Genomic DNA, 21149 nt, shown 5'->3' on the forward strand with positions numbered 1-21149 from the left:
GGGGGGGGGGTAATTTTTTACTATATAAAGAAAAAAGTACAGTAAATTTCGAAGAAATTTTTTTTTTCTCCTTACGTTATGTTATAAAACATCTATTCATAACCATATTTTTGGTAAACCATAAAAGTCGGGGTCACGTCGGGTAAATAGACACCAAACATGTCAAGCCTTAAAATTGCGTGCTCCTGCAAAATTGCAAAAAACTATCACACTGAAAATTGGCCATGGGCGACGCTTAAAACGGTTTTACTGGTCATCAGTTTAGTGTCATCAGTAATTAATGGCCCTAAAATTATTGCTCACACTCAGTCGTTCGCGTTTATATGTAACATGTGCGGCACAATCGTTTTCGCACGTAGGCGCACCCAACGCGGTGAGTCATTACACAGCCCCCCGGCTTCCTGTTTGGCTGAGAAGCCAGCTCCACGCTCCCTGGTCACAAGGCCAATCAGGAAGTCGGGCGGTGTGTAATGACTTGCCACCTGGCTTCCTGATACTGGAAGTTCCAGCATGGGGAGCATTTGGGCTAGTACCAGTACTCACCCAAATATTCTGTATCGGTGCATCCCTAATTAGCAGTCTGACTAGGACTAACTTCAAACTTATGAGAAGTGTACAGTACAGCACACACACAGGGGAATTTATCAAAATTAGAGAAGAGAAAATCTGAAGCAGCTGTTCATGGCAACCAATCAGCTTCTATATTTCATTTTCTAAGATACACCAAAAAGGGAGGCTGATACTATGGGCAACTGCTCCAGTATTGATCAATTCCACATATAGGCACCAGGAATCTACCGAGAGGCTGCCATGAGCAATACCCAACATAGCCAGGAGTCACAGTTCAGGAACCTCTGCATTACGATGTCACAAGATGCAGACCAGTAAAATATGTCGGTAGCATCTTTATAAATGAATTAGTAGAATCCATAAATAGACATTTTAAAAGTACCTTTTGATCATTTTGGTCCTTCACTTCTCTGAAATATCGAATATCCTTGATCAGCCTGGATTTGATGTGCTCATCATACATGAACTGGCTAAATATATAAAACTTCTTCCTCAGAAACTGGTATGTAAAATTCACCTAAGAAGATAATGTGTCAGTTAAAGCATTAGTAAGCCTGAATAAAAGTGAAGGCATGAAATAAAAAACAAATGGCCTTACTACAAAGTGTACATTATTAATTCAGCTTACAAAAAAAAAAAAACTAAAATTTTCCACTTCATTTTATCAAATGCTGTAAAAATAAATATGAATAAAATCACAGGTAAGCCTGTTTTGTGTTTGTGAAGCATTAACTATCAATGTCCCTCATAATTGTGCTGCAACTTATAAAATGGAAAGCAAATGGTAAAACACCTTTCCTAAAGAAATCAGTGGCCCAAGCTACATCTCACATCCGTTCACATGATTGCTGTAGAAAAGGTTTGCCATTTCAATACAGCCAAAAATTCAGCAGTTCTGCTTGAAAATTGATACTCTCCTTTAGTATAGACCAGGTGCTAAATACCTAGTCATGCATTCAGCTGCCAGCAGGGGCACTGGGATCTCAAGTCAAGGTAACAATTTCATGATTCAATTTTCCCCTTAATAAGTTTTAATTTAGCACAATTAAGAATATGTCTGGGAAGTACAGGTCTAAGGATCACCCTCTGGTATTTAGACTTTGTTAAAAGCCACCATCTTCTGTTGAATCCAGCAATGGTTTTGTGAAGCCCTCTGCAGTAATCAAAGGGTTTGTTGAAGGTGAAGGTGCAAAATGCAACAAGTATCAATCAATGCATTGACGTGTTTCACATTAAGTGTTCCTTCAATAAACCTATGATTACTACTTCAATGTTTTTCCATTTAATTCAAGTTTATTATTGTGCACAGGGACAGGGGTGCCTTATATGAGGAACAAAATAACACAAAGATATGTTTAACCACTTGAGGACCGCGTTGTTAAACCCCCTTCCTGTCCAGGCCATTTTTCAGTATTCAGAGCTGCGGTACTTTGACAGACATTTATTCAGTCATACAACGCTAATAAGCCCCCTATGTAATAGCAGACACAGTGACAGATCCTCTTTATGGAGACACCAGGGGTCTATTAGACCCCTAATGTCACTTAGGGACCCCAAAGAAGCTGATGAAGCAGAGGTCTGCTTTATTAGCTTTTTCTCCAGCTACAACAGTTGGAGAGATGACGGGCTGAAAGCGGAGGTGAAGTAATTCACATCACTTCCGCATTCAGATATCGGAGGGGAGATTAGCCGGTGGAATGTGCTGTTCTCCCCTCTGATCCAGAAAGACCTGCCGTGCCGGTCCCGGGCCCACACGTAGGAAGGCTTATATTTTAAAGGCTGTAATTTGTCAAACTTTGCACACATAAGGGTAGGAGCGCCGGAGCGGGAAAGACCATTTATAAACGCCCATCCAATTTCTTGTACACCAGACATATGTAATAGTCTGATTGCTACACTGCATTACGTTAAGGTAGAAGGCAAGCAAGGCTTAATTAAAATAAAGACAGTCAAATAATAGTACTTGGAGCAGTGTTATGTCTGCTTAAACAACACTGTAATTATCAGTACTCATTGACTAAGTACTGTAGGCAACTAAAGGACAAATGAAAATGATTAGGATAATTTTATTGAATCTGCCCAGCAATATCTGTTACTACTGAATAGCTAATACCTACCGTTGTACTCATGATTCCCGTGCCATGTGTTCGAATCGAGTTTGCAATGTGCCGGATATTGATGGTGTTCAGGTGTTTGTTGTTGCTGGTCCTCTCAACAAAGATCTGCAGAGGGAGAAGAAGAACATTAGGTCATTATATTTATCAAGTTTTCCAATTTAATGGGAAGGTGATTCACTGTAGCACCTTGGAGTGGGGCTATTTCCATATATTTCACTTCTGGTAATTGGGGATACAATAGTAGATTTGAAGGTGAACTAAACCCAAAATCGAAAAAACATAATATATTGCAGCTTACCAGTTCTTAGATGTGTTTGTTACATTAGGTTTCATTTTTCAGGGTAAGAACATGTTCAGCAAGTATAGAAATACCTGTTGATCTTGTCAGGAATGGAATGCCCTTGTCAATTCATGTGAGATTAACAAAATGTACAAACAACCTATTTCTTTCTAAACTACACACCTCATCAGCCTTACTGTAAAGGAGTCAAACAAAGACAGAAACAATGACTTTCTCCATAGATGCAATGGAGGAATGAATGTGGCTACCCCAGGACAGAAACTGTTATTCACAGTATTATCCGGTTAAAATAAAAGGAAAAAGGAGCCTAAAAAAAGCTACAATATATTTTTATTATTAGATAAGCTTTATTCTGAAGCAAACCCTACAGCTAAGATCTAGTACAGATATTTTTCTCCTCACATACAAGACACCTATTAAAATTTATAATGAACAGAAAAAAAGAAGGACCTTCCAGAAGCACAACACTGCTATCTTTTCACACTAGTTTATTAAGAAAGGAATCCTATTTATGGCAGAAGTTACCTCTATTATACAATTAAATTATGTAGAAATAATGTACAAACACAAATATGATTTTTGTACTCGCCATAAAATCCCTTTCCCGAAGTCCATTGAGGGACAAAGGAAGTCATATACTATCAAGCCATGCTGCTGCCTAGAGGTTTGGACACTGGCAAACAAAATTTTAAGCCAACCCAGGGGAACCTCTCCTACTTACCTACTTTGTCCCTTAATGGGCTCCAAGAAAAGGATTTTACAGTGAGTACAAAAATCCTATTTCCTTTGCTGTCCACTGAGGGACAAAAGGAAGTCATAAACTGAGATATCCAAAAGCAGTTCAACAGAGGGGTGGGCAACAGCAAACAAACACTAACAGGCCCGTTAAAAAACAAAAATATGGACTAACTGCAGTTCATGGACTGAAGGTCCATACACCAGAGGCTGGCATCAGATGAGGCCTGCACATGCACTTGGAAAAACATGGAGAATGTGTGGCAGCCTTGAAATCTGAGAAACAGTAGCCTGATGCTGAAGACCCCAAGAGGCTTGAATGATGGTCCCACTAAAAAATGGTGGAAGAATCTGATGAACTGGGGCCTCAAAGAGGGAGGAATGATGTCCTGCTTGAGATGAAAGGCCAAATCCATTTTAAATAGGGAGGAATTTCTGGGCTTCAACACCACCTTGTCCAACATCAGAAAGTGTTCTTTACAGGATAAGTCCGCCAGTTAAAACACTTGCCTTTTGACAGAAATGCAACCTTGTGAGTGCAACGTGGAATATACCTGATAGCCGACAGGTATACCATTAAAGCAATTGACCATGAAGCATAATTGTAAATTGATCTTTGGGACAGAAGATCTGGACAATCTGGAAAAGCCTACAGAGCATCTGCCAGAACCTGTCTAACAAGGTTGGAGTTGCACATCTGCTAGGGCCAATTGGGAGCCATCAGGATAACCAAAAAGACCTCCATCTCGATTCAGTGAAGCAAATGAGAATGGAGTTTTGAGGGGAAGAAAGGCATAGATCAGTGTGTTGCAATTTCATAGAGCCACCAGTGCATCCTTTGTACCTAGAGACAAACCTGTTCAGTTTGTTGTTGAACCTGCAGGTCAGGAACCTGCAGGTCCACATCCTGTGCCCCTGACCTGTGACACAGAACATCTGAGAGTGTAGGGACCTGTTACACAGAACATCTCAGAGTGTAGGGACCACACCTTGGGTCCAGGCATTGCTACTAGGGAAGTCTGCCTGCCTTCCAATTTTTAATGGGGGACAAGGCTCTGCCCAGGACCGGATCTGCTCTACCTCTCTTGCCGTGGCATCGTCTCAATGGATTCACATTGGATGACCTGGAACTTCCAGCATTACAGGGACCACCAAATTGCCTGAATGTTTGGGAGACAAGACTAATCTGACATAATAATCCCCTGGATGACAAGGTGTCCAGCACTCCTCCACAGGCCGATAGGCTGCCATTCTTTAAGGATCTTCCAGAATAGAGGAAGAAAGGATTTGCCTGACTCCAAAGCTGGATTCCTGAGCCATAAATTCAGGGACAACCTGGTATTCAGTGACAGACAAATCGGTCTGTCCAAGGACTGAACTGATGACAGGAGAGGCAAAATAACACAACCTAAAAATGAAAGTAAAGAACCAAAGTGAAAAGCCCTGAAAAGATGTGTTATGTGTCTTTGATGTCCACAGAGGCACGAAAGCCTCCCTGATGAAGATAGGCTATGACAGACCTTGTGGATTTTTGGGCTGAATGAAAACACTTGGGAATTTGAGATCTGAGATGGGGCAGATGCCCCTTTTAGGCTTGTGAACAGATTGTAGTAGAACCCTGCAACCATTCTGTAACAGGTACTGCGGCAATGACACTTGTTCCAAAAGAAAAGAAAAAACAGCAGCATGGTGACGGTCTATGTCTCTCAATGGATGAGAGAGAAAAAAAACATTCATGTAAATATTACCTGAAATTTCTCACAATAAAAACATATTATAAATCAATACACACCTGGTTGTTGAGGTTGTACAAATAGCGAGATACAAAGACATGAATGTTCCTCATGATTTCCAGAACGTCTAGGCCCTAAAATGAAAAGCAGAACTCGTCAGTAATAGTACCCGCTGCTGTATCTGCATAGATAAAGATTTTAGAAAACTGTCTGGCAGTCAGGGAAGCTGCTGTGAATAAAACGTAACAGCTATTCTGACTATTGCAGAGCAGTTATACCATGCAGTTGCTCTTTATAAAACGGAATGATGAGTGGGAGTGTCTGCCTACACTACACTCAGCGGATCAGTACTTAGTCTGTTCCAACAAAGAAGTTTCAGTGTCACTTAACAGTAGTATAGAGTACTCTTGCCATAGCTGCAAGTTAGAGATGTATTAATTTTTAACACTTCTAGAAAAAAAAACATTGCCGGTAGCCTTTTTTGGTACATTTTTTTTTTTAATTTTAATGATATTTGCATAACAGTTATAAAGGTCATACCGTTTTATAAATGGAAGGAAAGAGCAGGAAGTGTGTGTTGGTGACCACACACATTATGATAGCAGAATAACTTTTCAATTTGCCAACAACTATGCAGTGGAAAGTTCTACCTGAATGGATACAGACTGAATGAATTGTTTAGGTTGGCCTCCCACTACACAACTGTAGGTAAACCTAAAAGAAATTGCACAAAATTCTATGATGGAATTCCTAAACATGAAAACAGGACACTCGCGGACACACTGTTATGGTCAAACGTTTGTAGACACCTGGCCATCACACCTACCTATACGCCCCAAAATAAGTAAAACCTGTCAGGGGTTCTCTATCCAAAACAAAAACAAATGGCTATACATACAGTACACTTTAAAATTTCAGGTGTTTCTAGTGTCCCTGTGCACAAACCAAGGTCCATAAAGACATGGTTTGATGAGTTTGGTGTAGAACATGGATGGGCAAACTCTGGACCTCCAACTGTGGTGGAACAACAAATCCCATTAGGCATTGCAGGATTCTCACAGCCGCAGGCATGACTCCCAGAGGCAGATTTGTAGTTTCACCACAGCTGGAAGGCCAGAGTTTGCCCACCCTGGTGTAGAACAACTCAAGTGACTTGCACAGAACTACTGAACAATAAACTGGAATGGAATGGGCAAGATTCCCACAGATACACTACAAAAGCTTGTGGAAAGTGGAGGTTGTTAGCTGCAAAGGAGGGACTATAAGTCCATAGTAATGCTCATGGATTCGGAATTTGATGTCCAAAAAGCTCAAAAAGGTATGATGGGCAGGTGTCCACAAACTTCTGGCTATATACTGTATCAGGATCACCCATCAGAAACTGAATTGCATGTAATAATAATGACAATGGGTGCTGCTACTGTGAAATAAATTGATTTGCAAAGTCACCCAAGAGCTTTCACAGTGTGACCATCTTCCCAACTTGTATTATTCTTTTTTCTACTAAACCAAAATGTATAATTTGGCGTTTGTCTTCTTCTGACAGTACACCTCCAAAATAAATCACATAGCTTTCATTGCTCCTAAGGAGAGTGGGTGTGCACACATAAGTATAAAACACACTGCAGTGACAAAACAGTCAATAATAAAACAAGATACCTGAGCCGCAGGCTCTCTCTATGTTAATAAAGTTATTGTTTTTATTACAAATAGAAGGCTACGGGTTGTACCTAAAAAGCCCCTAATTTGAGCCTGCGGCCCAGGCCAAAATTATTTCTGTGCCAAGTGTGGCACCAGAGCCTTCCTCCACTGAACACACTGTATGTATAACAGGGTCAATACTAACAGCTCAACAGGTAACCAAGGTTTTCATAAAGAATACCTGCTCTAATGTCTGGCTTGGCAAATGAGGCTCAGTCATCGTTAAACCATAGCGCTGTGTCGCCAAGTTTCTCATCTCACTATAAGTGGCCCAGTCGTGCAGTGCTACAGTTGTCAGGTTATAGAAGGTTTTATCCAAATAATGTGTAACATAAGCTAAAAAACAAAAGAAATGAAAAAAGTTTACTCAGGCAAAATAAATGTACTGAAACTTTATCAAACACTTTCAGAAGATCTGACCTTTTATAACTTATGACAACATTTTCTCTTCCTTGTCACCCTATCACATATTGTATACTTTCTTTTTTGTAAGTTTTTTTTTTAGGAGCTCCTTCTAAGATGTGGTGAATTTGCCCTGTGCACCTAAAATAACATTGTGAGAAGAAGTTAAGATGCACTTATGGGGGTTGCGATGAGCGACCCCAAGATGTAAAACCTGTATTTTACTGTACTTTATTTTATTCCATTTCATTTGTTAAAAAGGTTATACCCCATGTGGGGGTGGCCGAAAAACTGAATAAAGTTTGTTTGAAAATAAATAAATAATAACATTGTACATTCTCAACATGAACAGAGGAGCTTTCACTGCATATACTAGAATCAAATATTAGCCAGTCGCTAGAAGATATAGTGCATATCAGTAGTTAATGCTCACAGCATGGCACTGGTATCTTCTACAACAGCTCTATGAAGATTCTACAGACTGCCCCAGCACAGGATGAGTACTATGAATAATAGTAAGGTGTTAGTTTAACATCAGGGCTCATTTTAGTGGTAATGTTAGGTTATTTTAAGGGACAAGGGGGTTTAGTTTGTGTTTACAATTAAGGCAAGGGTCATGCTTTAGTGGGGAATGTATGTGTTAAGTGGAAGGTTAAATGTTGCAGGCAGGAGGGTTATGGCCTGATTAATGGTGGTGGTTAGGTTATAAGGTCAAGCAATAAGTGTTTAGTGGAGATTTATGTGTTACTGCTTACTTTACAGATCTGATTAGGGATTAGGTGCTTTAGTGTTAGGGACATTTATGTGACCTGTAGGATTTACACATGTTCATCATGTTGACAGCACAGTGCCAAAAATGTAGCATTGGCAAGATGTCAGCATACTGTATATGCTGGGTCTTTGAAGTCAGCTTTCAATGTTCTAGGAACACCTGTTATGCATACAACAAAATGAAGTGGCCCTCTACTGGACTTCTACGTTAGTGTTGTTTGTTCCTTAATGAGAATAGTACATCTTGACAAAAATGTTTCTTAAAAAAACTCTAATTACTGCTAAAAGAGTATACAAACGACAAGATCATGCAATTGCTTCAAGTGATTAATGCCTAGTGTTGTGTTTCTCACAGCTTTACCTTTGATGTCAATGAACCTGTCAAAGAAACGAACTGGATTCAAGGAGAAGAAATGGGCCAAGTCCTTCATCCCAGTTTTAAATGGATTCCTTTCATCTAGCTGGAGGTGAGTGTGGACTGACAAACGTAGATCCTTTTCTATTTCTTTACACAGTTTGTCTAATAAATGCTAAAGTGTGCAAAAGGAGAAAAAGTAAGGCCGGTGTTAATCATACAAATACAATTTTAAAAAAATCAAAAACAATTCTATCCCAAGTGAAGATGAGTAATAGACTTCATGTATTAGAAGTGATGAGATGAAAAGTAGTGATAGTAATATACTGGTGCAGGTCTTACGACCAGACAATTAACAGATTTAACGCTCATCAAAATTACCACTTCAAATGTATAAAAAAAAAAAAAAAAAAAAAAAAAAATACAACACATGCCAAAATATACAGACATAATAAACAGATAGTTGGCAGCAACGAAGGGAGAACAGCAGACCTAAAGTCAATTTCTGACATTAATTCCTCTTTAAAAATAAAAGGTCTAGCCAAAGTAGGACAACCCTTCTGAGATATGTTCCCCTTACCTCAGTTAGAACATCCATTATTTCCTTCTCATAGCTCTTCAGCAACACCTCATGGGATTCCAAGTGTCTGGCATGCATCATTGCAGGGACACAGCTCCACAATGCACTGAACATATACTAAATGGAATAAAAATAAATAAATTAAAGAATAAGATATAAAGGGCATCTCCATCCGAAGGCACCGTTTGAACAGGCTGAATGTCCTACTGGTTCCTGATGTATTTTGTGCACACCAAAGGCAAACATTGCTGTGGTACTTAATAGCTCTGCTACTGATCACTTTTTGGAGTCCCTGGTCAGTTTGGCATCTTTCTAGCAGTTAACATTCTTCGTAATATAAAATATATCAATAGCATTGGTGGAACCCACTAACCACAGCAATGGCAGGTGTGCAGGCCTAGAGAACTATGATCCAAGGTAAATTTCTTATTGCCTGTCATTGCTAAATAGCTTCTACCAGACTTTTTCCCGTCTAGGTATTATGTCAAGAGGTTGCGATGGGCAACAAAACACTATTTTTGGCACCGTTTTCATACATCATGCACTTACTGCTTAACCTCCCTGGCGGTCTGATTTTTTCCTTTTCTTGTTCTATTTTTTTTTTTTCGTCATGTTTACTTTTACATTTTTTGCCGGTTCCGCCCCCCCTGCGACGCGGACGCTCGCAAGGGACGGAACCCGGAAGACAGATGCCGGCATCGGCCGGAGGACACAGCACAGCTCAAGGGACAAGGTAAGTAACGCTACGCTGTAATCCAGAGTGTAACTGGTGGTTACCGCTTATGGTACTGAAAATTAAATCCGAGCCACACTCGGAATTACCGCCAAGGAGGTTAATGGATTTCCATGTCTTTAACAGTAAAATATATTTAAAAAATCAGGAACTAAGCATGGCAACTCATCCTTGTCATGCAACTTCAGTTTATGGAGGCAGCAGGTGCATATAGGGTATGTCACCCTGACCCTCAAATTATCTCTAAGCAGGATGGACAAAGACAGCACATAATTCTGGGTGTCTGTTATAGGAGATCAGGCAATTACACAAATATTATTGATAATAGGCTATAATTAGAAAACTAGAGGTGCACCCAAATGGAAATTTCAAAACCGAAATTAAAAAAAAAGGTCAGGCTGAAACCAAAAATGTTTTTTTAATTGTCATTTTCCTTTTTTAATATTTTATTTTTTATAAACTTTTTAATTTTTTACATTTATTTTTATTTATCATTTTCTATTAAATATTTGTATATTTTACTTTACTTTTAGGGGCTATGGGGAAATATTAGGGGTCTAAACCACTGATATTTCCCTTTTAAAATAGAAGAGATTGAGGACAGAGTCCTCAATTTCTTTTTCTGCAGCCCCAGTTATAAATGAACAGGAATCCTCTATACTGAGTGTTCCTGTTCATCCATAACTTGGAGATAGTATGTTTACCATATCCACAATCATGAATGTACAGGAGGTGATGTACATCACTTCCGATTCATTCATAATTGAGGCTATAGTAACCATACTCTGTCCTCAATTATGTACAAACACTCAGTGATCACTGATCACCGAGTGTTTGTACCTCACTCTCCTTTCTGACAGCTGTCACAGGAGGCTGAGTGAGTAGAGCGGGAGGAGAGCTCAGCCTCCTGTGACAGCACGGGCTGTCCCCTCCCACATACTGCTGTGTGACAGGAGGCTGAGCAGTGTGGGAGGAGAGACAACGGCCGCTCACAGCGCTCTCTCCTCCTGCAGCGCTCGGCAGGCTGTCACAGTTTCTCTCCTCCCCGATGGGACACAAAGCAGCGACCAGCGGGAAGGGAAAAAAAGCAGGGATGTGCCGCTGTATCGGCAGAAAAATTGCACTTTCGGCATTTAGCCAAAAGTGCCATTTTCAGCCGGTATGTTTCAGCGGCCGATATATCGGTGCATCCCTATTAGAAACTCCATGGAAGTCTTTGTTAGGACTAGAGCTGTTCAAGAAACTCTACATGGGAAGCTGGACAATAACAGCCCAATAATATAATATTGCTGAAATTGCATCAAATGTACTGCATTCATCTCTTTCAGTGGAAACTCACATGAAAACTAGGATTTTACTTCAGTTAATAAGACTTAACTCACATGTAATCTAGAGGCATCAACTGCATTTTCGTACACGTCATCCAGGTAGATGGGAAAAACTGCCCGATGCCAGTACAGGAAACAGCAGTCACACTGAGCCCGCACTCTGTTGATTAAAACAATATGGCCAAACATGGTAAAAAATGTTTACAAAAAATTGGTCTGTAGCACTAAATCAACAAGGTTTATTACAACCAGAAAACATGACCTAATCATGTCAGGAAAATGCAGCTTTGCTTATCAACCATACTAGTCTAACAAAAATTAGGCTCAATTCTAACAGCTAACACACCAAAATAAGAGCTGGTGTTGACAGGCTTCGATATGCAAATACAGCTAAGTTTGAGATGCTTCTAAGATCATTCAGAATTCACTGCAGGTGTTGTAAACCTGCATTTTATCACCTTCAACTTGTTTTGCATTTGTCTACTACTTGTAAAAGGGAGAGATGCAGTTCTGAAGCGAACAAACAAAGATCGACACAGGACCGGAGGATACTAATGATAAAAATGTGACAGTTATTTTCAGCTGAGTCCAATGAGATTTGAATATTACCAGTCACATGGCTAGAATAAAGTCCCTAATCCTTGTGTTACAGCTTTGTGAATTTAGCCTAAAGACTGTATTTAGGTTTCCACCTCTACCAAGAATAATAGTCCGTACTCTTTACCTTTCCCGTAATTCACTTATAAGGTCCAGTTTCTTCATAACAAGCTGCAGAGGCAAAAGCTCCTCGTCCTTAAAGGTTTTCTGCAAAATATTACAAAAGCTAGTTCAATTGTCTGCCATGATTAAAAGTCTTAATGTTTTAACTGCAAAGAAATTTAAAGGGGAAGGCTACTTTGCAAATTAAAAAACTGCAGAAAACATTTGACTGTATAACCTTATTTCCAAAAGTAGGTTTCCCCATTAAGCAGGATAAAATGGATTAGTTATGTTATGTCTGGCAGCAGTTAAAATAAAACTTGTGATGATAGAAATATGGGGGCTGCTATTGCTGACCTTTCCTCCTGAAAATGCCAGTTCCCAGGCTGTCATGCTGACTTACTCAGAAGAAAGAAGGGAGGGGGGTGAAAGCACCTCTTCACTTATATGTATCTAGAAAACATTTTTATTTAAGTTCCGTATAACATCCAACGCGCTTTGGGGGCTTCATTAGTCCTAAAATAAAGTGGAATGGATGAAGTTTGGACTGAAATGATAGGCCTGTGTAATATATGAAAACATTTGAACCAACTGGTATAATGTCTGTTCTAGCTCAAGTTCAGCAACCAAACTCATTGGCTGTTTTTATGAACCTAATCATCCCCAACACCAGTTTAGCTTTATCAAAAGAGACTTGAGGGCTCCTTAGGACTAGATTGCTGCCTACAGATCCACACAGATTATCAAATATTTACCACTAACGCAAGCAAACATAATGGTCCAGCACACCTCCTCCTCCTTTACCATAATCCATGCTGACTCACTGACAATCATTTCTGAGACAATAATCCAGAATAAGTATGCAAATTAAAAAGTTTGAAGTCCTTATTTGCATAAATATGTGCTGGGTGCTGAAATGGGAAAATTAGAATGGCAGCCAGGGAACTAGCAATACCAGAAGAAGAAATCAGCAATAGTAGCCTCCATGTTTCTTTCACGCAAGGTTTAATTTAATATTTGAGTGATAATAACACAGCTTTGCCATTGCTTTTACACCCTCAAATGTCAAGGCAAGATGAGCATATTTCAGTAATAAATAACTACATTGAATAACTACGAGTATATATAAACTAGACTAGGCTTGTACCAAATTACAAACTGTGTTCCCGATTACCAATGAACAGAACTGTAACTACAGGCTGAGTTTGCACACACATACAAAGACTAAAAATGTGTGATAAGTGATAAAGTAAAAAGTCTGTTTAAATATAAGTGTGTAAGGACACACACAATCAGCACTTACCATCTGTGTCCCCACGCTCAATGCCAATGATATCACAAGCCTTCGCTGTCTTGTGCTTGGTCCATTTAGTGTATTCTCTGCCAGTACCAGAGCAGAAAGGACATCCAACCGCTGCTCGCTGTACTTCTTGTCTGAAATAACCCGCTTCTAAATTCAAAACAAAAACAGTACAGTTTTATGACTCAATGCACCAAGTTATAATGGATGTGCTATTTGCCATTACAGTCTACTGAAGCTGTCTGAAACAGGCAAACACAAATGATAAGGACAGTAAGGCTATAGTCATCCTGTTACTATGTCCCCTGCACTATCAAACAATCTCCAGATACCAAACATCACAATATCTATAGAAGAATGTTACCTTTGCAACTGCAATGGCATTTAGTGCTTGATATTGCAGATACTGAGTGATATGCGATACGGAATCTGCCACAACCATGCTCCTTCTGTGGAAGGTGTGCTCAATTGCCTGGGGGGGGTAGGAAAAATATAGGTACATTAGAATAAAACATGTATATACAATATAGATTTTTTGCCACTGTATGGCCCTTTTGTTTTCTATTTTATAAATCCAAGTATATATATATATATAAAAATATGAGAGAGAGAGAGAGAGAGAGAGAGAGAGAGAGAGAGAGAGAGAGAACACGAAGACGATCTGCACCAAAATGTTGATACTTTTCACTTTTATATAGGATAGGAATAAGTCATACCAGAGTTCACATGCAAAAGCAGGCAGTATGGCATTCCTTTGATTTTGGCTTCATTTAAAAATGACCAAAACATGTGACTCATGCAGCTATAGTTATGACTGTATTTATCAAGCTACAAGCAATTAGTAAAGATAGACAGAATATGTATTGATATTTAGTTGTGATCTTAGGATTAGTGAGAAGGAAAAATTAGAGAATCTGATCCCAGCAAGTTACAATTCTCCAGATTACTCAAGTACATTTTTGCCTGATCTGTAGAAATAAGCAAATAATGTATCCAGACCCCAGTAAGCATACACACATATTCAAGAGGACTGGATGTTATAGCAATACACTCCTCTCTACTTGGAATTAACTCCCCTTTCAAGCTACCTATTGATGTCCAGGTATGTTTTATTCCACACCAATGAAAACAGTACCTTGAGAAGCTCCACAAGCAGGAAATAAGAAAATATTCAAAAGGGCCCATAGATGAGCCAATTATTGGCCATGCTACATAAAGTTTTGCCAATATTCCGATTTTATATATATAGCGACGCAAATATACACTGTTTAGGGTAAACAGCCAAGAATGTAGATGTGGTCAAAGGATGACTGCATCACCCCATATATCAAATCATTGTGTAATCTCTTCTATTCATCCCCAGGCTAGAAGAAACAGCTCCAGTACTAAACAACCAGCGCTCTCATGTTTAGCCAAACACGTCTTAGATTTAAGTTCAGGCACCCCAATCTTACCACATATGCCTATGCTCTATTTGTATGAACCAGTGTCCAGATTTGCATCAATCTATCATATTGAACAAGTGATTCTGTTTGTGCTAATGAAACAGTGCCCCTGCTGCACTAAAAGCCCAACCGGCAATATCAGCCCTGCGCCTTCCAACAAACCCCCTCTACATGCACACACTGATTTTGATCCCAGCAGAACAAAACTGCTGCCTTGACTCCCAGCAGCCTTTCTCACACACCCTTCGTAGGGGAACGGCTCTTGGGAGATGTAGCTCTGGGGAGTGGGGGGGTTCCTAGAAGTTGCCACTGCAAGAATTTAGAAACCTGGTGATGATGTAAAAGGGAGTAATAAAACACTTTTGAAGAACAGTAAGAATGTAAAATAAAAAATAAAATAATGGTGGAATATGATCTTGAAGGAGAGAGGGAGGTTTGGGGGTAAATTTAAAAAATGCCTGGAAATACCCTTAAAAAACAGTGCCTATTTCATTCAGTATTAACATTAAAAAGGAGTCTTTTGATCACAAAATTTGCAGGAAAGAAAATCTAAATAGACATTTTCATCAGTCAAATTAACTACAAGGTACAAATTCTGACTTTGAAAAGCATACCTGTACAAATATATTACATCTGCTAGTAAGGTCTTCTGCAAATTTTTCTGCTCTCTGTTCTTTTGACAAAATGGATTCCATTTTCATCATCCAAGAGGTTACAAACACATAGTAGGACTGGACATCTCTAGAGAACAAGGAAATCAGCATAAAGGTATAGGACAGAATAACGGTGCTGACATATAAAAATGTGTTTCTAGTGCAGAAAATTACATGACTATATGCTGACTGGAAATAAAAGAAAAAAAAGAACTCAGCTGTAACTCATACATCTAAATGTAACCTCTGTTCACTTTAGTTTCTAAAAATCTTACACAGACACAAAGCAAAGAGGCCTGCATGGATATTCATATACGTTGCCGAGCTCCCCAAAAGCTCTGAAACACTTTTAGTCCCAATATGCAAATAGAAGCCTCCATTCCTGCAGCTGCACTTGGCCCCATCCCAAAGTACTGGTTACTGAAGCTTTCTGTCTTAGCAAGGGACCAACAGCGAGATGAACAAGGGCCATACACTACTTAAAGGAGAACTATGAGGTGAGTGCTTTTCACTCACCTCATAGCTCTAGCCGACCTGTGACAATGAGACTGTCACAGGTCGGCTCAGTAGATCGGGAAGTGAGCAAACACATACCGTCGTTCGCTCACCTCTCGATCGTGTAAAAGCTCTCTGCCGTAACAGGGTAGGGGCTGGATTCCCCCCTCCGATCCACCAGCGCTGACTGGCGGATCGGACGGTGGAGGGGGTGGGTACAGCTGGCTCTGCCTCTAGATAGGCAGAGCCAGCTGTCACTCACGCAGCTGGGCAGATCCAGACATAATTGTCGGGATCCACTTCAGCTGCGTCGCAGTAGCTCGCGGTATACTGTGGCGTCTCAGTATAACGTGAGCTGTAGCTCGCGGTATACTGAGCTTAGGGTGACGGGAGGACGCTAGTTTGTATCCTCCCGTTACCCTAAGGAGAACTATGGGGAAAAGCCTTAACCCCATAGTTCTCCTTTAAGTGAATAACATTGCTGTGAGCATATTGGAGCTCCCTAGGCTTCAGGGCTCCAAAAACACAAATAGGTTCCTAAGGTTTAGTTACTTTGAAGTAATCACAGGTACAACTCAGACAGCCCATCATACCCAAATGTTTTAAGGCAACGTGTAGAAGATTTAAAAAAATAGGGTCAATAGTGTCTGAGAGAGGGCCACTCTTATCCGCGGCATATCACAGCAGAGCAAGCCTCAATTAGCATGATACAGTAGAGGGGTGGGCACAGACATAATTCTTCCTTGTACCATGTACTATGAATGAGTTGCTGATTCACAGCAAGTCAAAGGTTCATATTTTGTCATTTTAACAACTCATCATTTGAAACAATATTTGACCACACACCCAACAATATAAAAATTTTCAGATTGTGACAAAATTAACAGACATGCATAGACAATACATTCAATCTTTTAAAATGTTTACGACCAGTTGAGAAATTACTTTAGTATAGGTCAAGTAATGGAAAATGATGTACAGTAACTCCCCGCAAGGTAGATTTTTTGAGCACAAAAGTGATGCAGACTAAAACCCCTGTGGTTTTTTTTAAATCTTCTTAGCAAACTATCTCACCCAGTTTTAACTGCAGCAATGTAACCTTGCAATTAAAGTGTGCCTAATTAAAAGAAAATGGTGTGGCTTTTCCTAACACTTGCATAATAAACAAAATATAGTTGCCCCAAAAGTTACCAACTAACCTTTGCAATTATAATGATCACACATACATTTGGATTTTTTAAAAAATCGTTTTAAAGGACCTACTTGGTAAGAGACTGGGCCTTAGATTGTAGGTAAGTTTCCCTCTGAGACTTAATGGCAAGCAGGCTCTTCCGATCCATCAGTTTGGCTGCAGCTGGTACCTTCTGGATTAGGAAGCTATCAGCATACCAAATAACGTTGGCTGTTAGAGTGATTGATGGGACCTACAATACAGATAAAAAGTTCAATTTTGTACTGAAAAATGTAGATAGCAAAACCTGAGATGTTTATAGTTACATAATTTAAAGAAAATGTGCAAATTAGATGCACATATTTTTCCACTTCCGGGAATCCATGTTAAATCAAACTATTCACAAGACAGAAGTAATGGTTCTCTGAAACAAGTATACATTCAGTTTTGCAGCATTTGTTATAAATATTCTTATGCACTATGGTATGAGCCTGCTCCATTTTTACACGTGGTATGCTCATTGTATTGTCTTTACAGATATGCCACTGTTTTCGAAGTAGAAGAGTCAGAAAATATTGCGAAACAGCATTACACAATATCCTCAACTGAAGAAAAGCCACCATCACTCAACTTAAAGTGAGTCAAGAAGGCGACATTTCTGAGCCTTCCTCAGGACTACATAGGACTACATAGTGATAGTAAAGGTTAGAAAATAAAATAAAAATTACCCAGGAAAATATTAGTTATTTGGGAGAAGGGGAACATTTAATTAGGGGTGATTAGGGTAAAATAAGGGTTAATAAGGAGTTCAATATGAACACATTTTAATTTATAAAAAAAAAAAAAGCCATTTACTTGTCAGGTTGCTTTAACTGACATATAATACAATACATATCCCACCCTTTGAACTGCAGATAAATGAAACAGAGTAAATACAAACTAACAATGTTACTTTGTATCTCTCTATTTCACTTCTCAACAGCTTTTATACACACGGTGTCAGAAGGTCCATTGACAGCAGTAGTTTCTACAGATGCTGTATTTACACAACGAAACCCAGCAAGTTGGAGGTGGGAAGTGGCAGAAAGATGTGTACAAGCTACTACCTAATGTGAGCAACTGGTTGAGGATTATTAAATGCAACATACTGTACCTTCTTACACACATCCAGGAGAGACTTGTAAAGTTTTTTGTCTACGCTGCGAAAAATATAGAAGTGAAGTACAAACAGGCCACAGAGTCCCACGTATCGTTCCCGCTGATCAATTTCAGAGGCTTCTCCTGCACAGTATTAGAAAAGAAAACTAGCTGACATCACAGGTCACACTACAAAAACATGTAGATCTCCAAGCTGAACAGGACTTACCTAGTTTAACTTCCACATTAGAAAATATTGTACGAATGTTATGTGCAAACTCTTCAGCAAAGGTTCCATTCTTTGAGACAGAAACTCCCCCGTTGGAGGAGTCAAACTGTTGCTCGACGCATCCCTGTGAGACATAAATGAGTACCATATTAGATACTCATCTTTAAAGTACAGCTGTATCTAATACACATTTTTATGCTAAGCAGATGGGGCAAAAGCTTACCTCCAGCATTTCTGCAAAACTCTTTAAAACCCAGTACCCCCTCCCTCTTCCCCCATCTATCCCATGCAAATGCAAGCTCTCTAAAAGTCAGTATTTCCACAGGCTTAGGCACCCCTCCATGTCCATGCTGGCATTGTGGGAAGGAGGAGGTTGCGTGCCTACTCTTCCCATAATGCAGAATTTAGGGTGTTTCAGGTGACTGTTTCAGGTTCACCCTGGGCAAGCTCTACAAAAACACCTTAGATTTAAAATATTACGTTTTTCAGCAGATTGAGATTGCTTTGCTACAATGCCCACTAAGTAGAAATAGTTTGATCAGATGCCCCACAAGCAAAATATACCCAGTGCCTGGCAAAATTGGGAGTAGCAACTCAACTAAGCCTTACTCAAAATTTTTGAGAAATGCAAACAGTACAGTATACCATTAAAAAAATGCCCCAAGAAACTTCCACTGTGCTTATGGGTATACATGCAGTGAAGACAAGAGGAAAACAAAACAATCACGAGTCAACATACTGTATATTATATAGTATACAGAGTTATGTCTACTTTGTATTTGTTTGTAATTTAATGTCTATAAGTCCCTGTTTTGAGGTTAAAAACTGCAGCACCTCCAGCTTACAGCACTAGCTTTGAGCATCTCTGCTGAGTTTAGACGAGTCTACTTTTGGCTTAGATCACACAATCTGCAATGGCTGGTGTCCTATGCACAAGACATTCTTGCATCACAAGCAAACATTTGGGATTATAGATAACAAGTTGACTTTCTTCCCAAACAATGCATACACAGTGAAGCAACTTTTTATAACAGCAAATGTATTGAGTGATTTTGTGATGCCTGTAGCTTACTTTTAACACAATTTCACTACCAGCATTATGAAAACAAAAGTCTCCAGTACAAAATTTCTAATCTGTGTCCTGATATGTCTTATTACCTGCAACAGCGTGCCATCGAGCAACTGACTTTCTAGTTTTAATAGTAGCTTCTCAAAAGGCTTCAGTTTATCCTCCTGAATTCCAAATTTTGTTGGGTTATGATGTACCGATTTTAATAACCTGTAAGCCAAGAACAAACATAGCATTAGGCAGGCAAAGACAGAATGTAGTTGTAAGTCTACAGGGAGGCTCTCAAAGAAGCCCAATTTACAGAAACCTGAATTCTGCAGCCATGTATTAAAGTGACATTAAAGTCAGAAGTCCCCCCTCCCCAGGCTGCTTTGAGGACTTACCTTAAATTAGGCTTCTTGATCTGATCATCATCTTCCTTCCACTTGTATTTTGCAATCCCTCCAGCACTAGTGCCAGTCTCTGCTCCAGCGCTGACTGCTATGTCTTCCTGTCCCACAGGGTCTGTCCGACATTCAAGCTCCCGGCTGTGTGCATTCACTTACACTGTTTCTCTCCTCTTCTACCCGCCGAAGATCTCTACTGTGCATGCGCCTGTCCCATCTCGAGTGTTTCTTTTTCTTATGTTTTTGCATATACAGTATCTACTGCTTGCTAGTAGGACTGAAAAGAGCCTATACTCACACTTTAGGTACCCAGGAACTTCATATGCACAGATAGTCTATATATCACTATATAAAGCTTGGTTATGGGCTCTGTATAAATTTGGGCAATCAGGCGCCTGAATGTATGCAATCATACATGTAGTAGAGACAAAAGGACAGAGCAGAGGAGGTCTAGGAACAATAAGGTGCAGTTGTAGCTACGCTTCAAAAAATGCCCTTTATTACCATACCATTTATTATGGGCACTGTCTTACACTCTGATTGTGCAATCTCCTTTTAGATGTACCAACAACTGTGCAGTGAGAGAGCCTACCTGGCTGAATAAAAAAACAGTACAGTTTTTGGCAATTCTAAAGTGGATCGTAAATAAACTGTACAATCAGAATGTAATGTCTGTGACTAGCTTTTCTGTAGTTTTTTTATTCAACTCACAACATACATCTTATAGAGCAGGGGTGCCCATTAGGTAGATTGTGATCTACCAGTAGCTCTCAAAGCTGATGCTGGTAGATCATGAAGAGTGTGAATGGTGGCCCCTTTATTCTATTTCGGTATATTTATTTAGCTGTGCACACATGATTACCTATTAGCCTGAGTCAGCTGAGCCAAGCTCCCTGACACCTTTCTGGTGGATTCTGGTGGTTGAAGTGCTATGCATTACATCAAAGAATATTAGTTTACACAGCCTGTTTCACTACACTGTTTGCAAAAAAACAGCATGGTGAGCCAGGAGAGAGAGAGAGAGAGGAGAGACAGCCAGGAAAGAGAGAGAGGAGAGACAGCCAAGAGAGAAAACGACGAATGACAGCCAGGAGAGAAAACGACGAATGACAGCCAGGAGAGAAAACGACGAATGACAGCCAGGAGAGAGAGAGCGAGGAAAGACAGCCAGGATGATGAACAAGGAGAGACAGCCAGGAGGGCAAGGAGAGACAGCCAGGAGGGCAAGGAGAGACAGCC

At 39.8% G+C, this 21149-nt stretch overlaps 1 protein-coding gene across 1 annotated transcript in view; it reads right to left on the reverse strand.

Moving 5' to 3' along the window:
* Window positions 1–21149, reverse strand: part of KIAA1033 (KIAA1033 ortholog) — a 45640-nt gene that overhangs the window by 7752 nt on the left and 16739 nt on the right. The window contains exons 10-25 of the mRNA XM_018553874.1: window positions 19614–19734; window positions 18456–18579; window positions 18243–18370; window positions 17182–17342; window positions 15385–15511; window positions 14461–14496; window positions 13690–13797; window positions 13329–13475; window positions 12051–12130; window positions 11381–11486; window positions 9266–9382; window positions 8692–8860; window positions 7339–7493; window positions 5516–5590; window positions 2688–2792; window positions 953–1087 (exon numbers count right to left, since the gene is read on the reverse strand). Of these exons, the coding sequence (XP_018409376.1) occupies window positions 953–1087; window positions 2688–2792; window positions 5516–5590; window positions 7339–7493; window positions 8692–8860; window positions 9266–9382; window positions 11381–11486; window positions 12051–12130; window positions 13329–13475; window positions 13690–13797; window positions 14461–14496; window positions 15385–15511; window positions 17182–17342; window positions 18243–18370; window positions 18456–18579; window positions 19614–19734 (1894 nt within the window). The remainder of the gene's footprint in view (window positions 1–952; window positions 1088–2687; window positions 2793–5515; window positions 5591–7338; window positions 7494–8691; window positions 8861–9265; window positions 9383–11380; window positions 11487–12050; window positions 12131–13328; window positions 13476–13689; window positions 13798–14460; window positions 14497–15384; window positions 15512–17181; window positions 17343–18242; window positions 18371–18455; window positions 18580–19613; window positions 19735–21149) is intronic.

This window comes from Nanorana parkeri, unplaced genomic scaffold, assembly GCF_000935625.1.
Source record: "Nanorana parkeri isolate BGI_ZX_2015 unplaced genomic scaffold, ASM93562v1 scaffold132, whole genome shotgun sequence".
Taxonomy (NCBI): domain Eukaryota; kingdom Metazoa; phylum Chordata; class Amphibia; order Anura; family Dicroglossidae; genus Nanorana; species Nanorana parkeri.